General features: G+C 43.9%; 1 protein-coding gene across 1 annotated transcript in view; it reads left to right on the top strand.

Moving 5' to 3' along the window:
• Positions 1–316: 316 nt before the first annotated feature.
• Aldh1a2 (aldehyde dehydrogenase 1 family member A2) overlaps positions 317–6,820 on the top strand; it is a 75,506-nt gene continuing 69,002 nt past the window's right edge. The window contains exon 1 of the mRNA XM_041679623.1: positions 317–618. Within this exon, the coding sequence (XP_041535557.1) occupies positions 502–618 (117 nt within the window). The 5' untranslated portion in view covers positions 317–501. The remainder of the gene's footprint in view (positions 619–6,820) is intronic.

Raw genomic sequence — 6,820 nt, 5'->3', positions numbered from 1 at the left:
GGGGGCCAGCGCGGCCGGCGTCTGCTGCTCCAGAAAGTTCTCCTTGAGAGCGTGGGGCGCATCTATCACCCCACCCCGTGGCCACGCGTCCTTCGCGCTACGTGGGAGGGCTGGGCGGAGGGTCCCTCGAGTTGCTCGGTACCCGGGGGTGTGGAGGGGAGGGTCAGCGGGGAGTGATGGGGCGCGGGGTTCGGCGGAACCTGAGCTCGGGCACCTTTTCACCGGGGCCGTCCGGCCACTGGGCTCCTAGGGCCTCTCTCTCTGAGTCGGGTCCCGCGCGCGAGGCGGCATCACGGCCGTCGAGGCCCCCGGGGGCGCGGCGGACTTGACCGTGTGGGCGCGCGGCGCCGTGCGCCGGGCCGTATGCAAATGCGGGCCGCGGCGGGACGTCCTCATGGGCCGCACGTCCAATAAGAAGCGCGCCCCGCTTGACACCTGCCTATATACAGCGAGCGCGCCCGGGCCGCGCAGCGCCCCGCGCACACCCACCCGCGGCTGCCCATGACTTCCAGCGAGATCGCCATGCCCGGCGAGGTGAAGGCCGACCCCGCCGCGCTCATGGCCTCGCTGCAGCTCCTGCCGTCGCCCACGCCCAACCTGGAGATCAAGTACACCAAGGTAAAGCCGTCCGCGGACGCTTTCTAGAAGCTTCCCTCGGGATGTCTTCCGAGGCCGGGGCCCAGAGGTCGCCTGTCACCCCCCGCGCCTCCGCGGGAACGACGATGCGGGCTTCTGAAGTCCCACCGCGGCTCGGGGAGCGTCTCCCGGGAACCGGCCCCCATGAGGAGGCAGCGCGGGGGTCGCCGTCAGTGGCGGATGGCGGTGACGACCTCGGGGCTCACTAGGGAGGTGGAGTTTCTCAAAGCAAGCTTGGGTCGGGTTCTGGGGTCCCCTGGGTGTCCTTAGGGCGAGCCGAAGTCCGGTTCTGGGGGTCCCTTAGATATCCCTAGGGCAGAACTAGGCTTGGCTCTGCGGTCCCTCGGATCTCCGAGCAGGCTGGAGTCCAATTCTGTGGTCCCCCAAGTTTTCTCAGAGCAGTCGGAGTTCCGGTTTTGGGGTCCCCCGGGTCTCCTCTGCAGACCAGGGTCCGGCTTGGGAGGTGGTTCCCCAGGGTCTCCTCAGAGCACGCAGGCGTGCGGTTGTCCGGGTCCGTCAGTCTCAGAGCAAACTGGGGTTCCCCTCCAGGGTGGCTTTGCAGTCCCGCGTTGCCCCGCAGCCCTCCGGGTCTGGGCTGCGCGGCCGCGCGGGACCAGCTTACCTCAGAACCGGGTCGCTGCAGGGGTTGTCAGGACCCGGGTCCCACAGATTTCGCGGGAACCCGGCCGAGGCACAGTAGATCGATGCCAGGATTTCTTCAGGATTTTGCAGGCAATGCACATCTTAGTAAAGGGAAAACAACTGAATTCGCACAAATTAGCGAGCTCACTTTTGCCCTGAAAAAAGTTCAGTTTTTTCCCCTAACGAATTCTGACGTCTTACGATTGCCAAGCAGGAATTATTTTTGTTAACCCGCATTAAAAAAGCAATACGCGCCTGATACCCGATGTAAATTGACCCCACCCCCACCACCACACACACTTTCTCGGGGTGGGGAGAATCTGTTTTATCCATGAGGTGAAATTTGTGAAATACGTACACAAAGGGAATGTATGTTATAGCAAAGAGGCGGGCACAGCATTTAAAGCCACATTTCTTGGGAGTTTATTTGAGATTTCTCTTACTTGATTCTCATCCCTTCCTCAAACTTAACACCCATTAACTTAAATGCAGCGTGCACACACAATACAGCTAATTCGTGCTCCACTGCGGGCATTAGAAGATGCACGAAATGTAGAGAACTTAAGTTAGTCGCCTCTGACACTGCAATGGTTGAAAGAGAAATGCAAAAACATCGTTTCTGAAAATTTGTTGCATTGAATTTCAAAATTAGGACTAGTAGGATTCGCATTTTTGAATGTGGATTTAGGTGGATTTAATGTACCTGTTAGCTTTTAGATGCTGTGACAAATTTTTGAAAGCCATTTTAATGAGAGGTCGTTAATGGTTATAGCCCTTTAGGCATTGTTTGCATAACAATAGTGCCAGTGTGTGGCACATCTCCCGGTTTAGGAACAAGCCAGGGAAGCATTCACATAAAAGTTTTGTTTTATGAGGGTCCCTAACCTCTTCTGCTGCGCTTTAGAGATCTTAAGAGGCAAGCTGCACACGTGATTGCCCAGGGTTTGTTTTAGACTTTTGATCAGCTTATCCTAACAGACCCTGAAAGTCTGCAGTAGATATCTTTTTCAGAATTTCATTTGGAAGCTCCTCCAATTCTTTTCTCTAGCCGCCCCTCTCTTCTCTCTCTTGTTCTTCCCCAGTAGGAAGGACAACTGATTTATAGCTAATTGGAGTCTTTAATGTCGGAGTCTTTTTTAGCTCCATGAAGACTTTTATCCGGGATCCACTTTCCCACTTATTACCAAGAAAAACAATCAGAAATGAAATAATGGATTGTAACGTGATTCTTTAATTTGTGGGGAGGAGGCACCTTATTTTTGCCTTGACAAACAACCCTCGTAAATGTGAGTAACACTAATCCACAGGCGAGCTCTTTCACAAAAACGTGTAAAATCGGCTATCTGTGAGCATTCCCAGCGGCTTCTGTTCTCAGCTCTTTAGTGAGACTTCTAAATTTTCTGGGACAGGAATCACCAACAAGCCATTTTGGCTTATTTTATTTTAACAGAAAGAATAGTGACTGCTCTTTTGATAGCTTAAGATTTTTTTCTTCAAAAGAAAAAGTTGGGAGGTCTTTTTTTTTTTAAAAAAAATCATTCATGATTAAATGTGAGGAAAATATTATTATAAATTTCAAACAGAATAATGAACAAGGTAAACAGGTACTCCTTTAGTGCTATTATATTTGCTAGGAAAAATGTTAAAGGGTAATGTAAATTTTATTATGTCTTCTCAGGAAACAAAACATTTGCATCAAATAAAGGTGCTATGAGGCAAATAGACTTATCATTCATCATTTGTCCTGTTTAACATGTCCTTATTGAATGATCTACAATATGATTTTTCTTTGTGATTTGACATTATAAACTAATAAGTGACCAACATAGCTGATCAGATTATGAAAATTTTAAAAAAGTGTTCTTGGGATATTTTGCATTGTGATTCTGTATTTTCTGCAATTTTCATCATTTTATTTCTTCTAAAAGAATTTTGCACTTTTAATAAGAGAAAGGGGAAAATAGTCAATATTATGGTAATGCCATTGTGTGTCAAAAGTTCTGTAAAAATGCTAGGAAAGGAAGGTTCAATCTAGAAGCACTCTGAAAGAGCCTAAGTATGGCTTTCTATTCGCTTTTAAGCAATTGCATTTCACTAAAAATTAAGTCTCTGGCTCCAAGTTCTAGTATCTATTTTATACAAAAGATAAATGACAATAATACCTTTGGAATATGTCTATTTTCCTTTTTCTCCTAATACAGGAACCTAGTCCCCAAGTTATTTTTCTTTCAGTGATCCTTACTAAGGAATATGGGTTATTGTTTGCTTACTTGTTTGTTTTTTGAGACTAATAGTCAAGAGAGAGGAATACTGGAATGAAGCGTGGAGGGCACAGGGTGGAGCGGAAAGAATGTATGCTCCCTGTGTTCTTTGAAGACTGCCTAATAGCTAATATGGAATCTGATTGCCTTTCACTGTACTTTTCTCAGATTTTCTGAGTGATTTCTGTTTCATCTCTCTGGTTTTTGTGTTGACGGCCATATTCTGTAAGCATACACATTGTAAAACTAAGGCTTGGCATTCTCATAGGAACTGCTCCTGACTGTGGGACCTCTCTTCCTCTCCCTCCCTTCTCTCTCTCCCCCATTCCCAGATTCCCAGGTCTTTAAAAAATTTTTCTTTATTCCACTCCACTTTCTGCTTTCTCTGTCGGCTCCATCTTTCTTTCTAGCACCACTGGCTCCCTCTTTTCATGAACAACTGAAAAATCCCCGTAACTGACAACATGCAGGGTTCTGTGTTCCCCCAGCGTTTGATGCTGTGGAGAGGCACAAGGATCCAGAAAGAGGATGTTTGTTGAGCACTGGTATGCTGCACTAGAGGAGAAAACACAAAAGGCAGCTCACTGGGAAAAATTAGAACAAATGTGCATTTGGATACCTATTGTTTATTCTTTTACTTGTTCACTTAACACCCTTTTAATAAGTTTGGTCTTTTTTTCTGGGGTCAATTCCAGCTCTGTTCAAAGGGTTTTTGAGGGACCATATCCTAACAATAGTGCAAATTGGATTATGGAACACCTGCCTTCTAGGAACTTAAAGTCTTTTTTAAAAGATTGAGTGCCAAAATGTTCTTCTCAGCGTAGCAGTAGATCAGCTGATCGATGTAATGATAATGTTTGCAGTACCGCTTGCATTTTCACGGGGCTTATTAATATTTACCTGGCACCTCCATGCATGAACACACACACACACACACACTTTAGTCCTGTGAAATCTTTTGAAGGAGAATAAAAATAGGAATAATTGATAAGGAAGAACTTGGCCTTGAATTTTGAAAAACTGAGAATGCATTCTTTGTCATGCTCTTTACTTTTCTTATCTATGACACTTGTTTTAAAATGTAGAAAGATTAAATATTCATTTTTATTGCTTCTAATGGAATCATGAGGAGAGTGTGAAATCCATCTACTTCACTTAAAAGAGTTGCCTTTATCATTTTTCTCAAGATGCATTTTTATTTTATATGTATCCTTGAGTATTCGTATGTGTACTGCATGTATGCAGGTGTTCAAAGAGGCCAGGTAAGGGTGTCAGATCTTCGGAAGCTGGTGGTTGTGAGCCACTTGTTTGGGTGCTGGGAACCAAACCCAGGTCCTCTGCAAAAGCAGCAAGTGCTTTTAAAACCACTGAGCTGTATCTCCAGTGCTACCTTTATAATTTTTGATTCCTTGGCTTTAATTTACTATCTGTTATTTTTCTTGTTCTTGGTCATGATTCTTGCCTTTTCTGGACCTTGGATCTTGCCATCGTGGATCTCATTCTAAGTTTTCATTCCAAACATTTATCCTGTTTTGATGATAAATTATCCATCTAGATGTCTGTTTATAGAGGACTTCTAGTTCTTTTTTTCTTGCTTTTTGTTGTTTGTTTGTTTACCTTTTCAGAGTCTGGGGAGATGGTTCAACCAATAGAGTACTGGCCTGCAAGCCTGAGGACCCACAATGCTGTCTTTAGCACTCATAAAAAGCTTGGTGGGACAGCTGGGAATATGAAGATGGGAGTCCTGGGGCTAGCGAGCATGCTAGTCTGCCTGAGTTGGAGAGCTCCTTGTTCCATGAGACTTTGCTTTACAAGATAACTGGGAAAGTAGTCAAGAAGGGTACCTGACACCCCCTCCATACCCAAACACACAGTAAAATAATACTTTTTAAAGATAGCAATACAGCTTTTTGATGCTTTTATCAAACAAAGAGTAGCTGTCATGGGATTGGATTGGATAATCCTCCTTAGATCCTGTTCTAGTGCTTTCTGCTACAGGTACCAGGGTTACCACGTGGAACCATCATATGCTGAATGATGAACAATCTTTTTCTATTTCAGTATAGACTTGGGAACCTGCCCTGTGAGGTCTAACTTCAGTATAGCCAAGCTTAAGAAAAGCCAGGCATGTAGAGTTGGTTCTTTATCTTTTCCATTAGTGAAACTGGATGATCCAACCATGACCAAGCCAATAGGTATTTCAAGTCTTAGCACATGGTTCCCAGTTCTGAGTCTTTCTCAGTGGAATAATGAGATGCATATACTGATACGTGGTTTTGTGTTTTGTGCTATTTTACTAACAGTTTATTGTGGTCCACAGACTATACACAGCCCACCTGGTTTTGTAAAAAAAAGTTTTATTGCAGCACAGCTCTGCCTGTTCAGTAACATATTGTCTGTGGTTTCATTACAGTGTCAGAAGCTGAGTCCTTATAGCAGAGACCATACGGCCCACATTTTGGAAAAAAGTTTACAAGCTCTTGACATGGAAAGAGAAGGGCTTTGAGTTAAAATAGGTTTTGTTCAAAGACTGGCCAGGCATGCATTTGTTGACTACCTGGATAGCTAGCGTAAGCATGTAGTGCCAGGTGCAGTGCCAGGTCTTAGAGAGTCCATAGTCAAGAGTACATATAGTGTCTTCTCTCGATGAGTTTTTCTTTCTTTCTTTCTTTCTTTTTTTAAAACTGAGTTTCAATTTTTACATTGATCAAAATTGAAATAGTAGTACCTGCTTCTCAGGGCTCACAGGACTAAACAAAAAAAGTACCTATGCTGACAATAAGCCAGTGAAATGTGTTTTTGTAGATACAATGATTTCACTTGGATCATAATTATATTTGTAGTTCCAAATTGAAGGTTGCCAAATTTAAGAAAGATCAGAATTGAATGATTATTTGTGTGCTATGTACTTTTCACTAAAAAAGACTCTCTGGGTGTTTCCTCAGGTGTCTTATATTTATCAAAAAGTCACTAAATTAATTTCCAAGCTAGTATTTCAATAGCAAATGCTTTATCTGATACATGAGTCAAGGTGTAACATTAATAGATTGCATGCAATATGCTCAATTGGCTGAACATAAATGCTGAGTTAGGAATACTTTTAAAATAGTTTGAACGAAGATGTAACCAGATCTCAGAAGTTAGTTATCTTTTGGCAGTGGAAAAATGTCTTTGATTTATGTAATCTGAAACTGTAGAAACCTTCATTGGCTTTGACTATCCAAGATAATGCATGAATTTGAAGGCAGAGGACAGTCACCTTCCAGAAAGTAAAAGCATTT

The sequence above is a fragment of the Microtus oregoni genome, unplaced genomic scaffold (assembly GCF_018167655.1).
Source record: "Microtus oregoni isolate MIOR12 unplaced genomic scaffold, Mior012 000032F_ref0000030, whole genome shotgun sequence".
NCBI lineage: Eukaryota > Metazoa > Chordata > Mammalia > Rodentia > Cricetidae > Microtus > Microtus oregoni.
The sequence above is the reverse complement of the archived record's forward strand: the minus strand, read 5'-3'. Positions and strand labels throughout refer to the sequence as shown.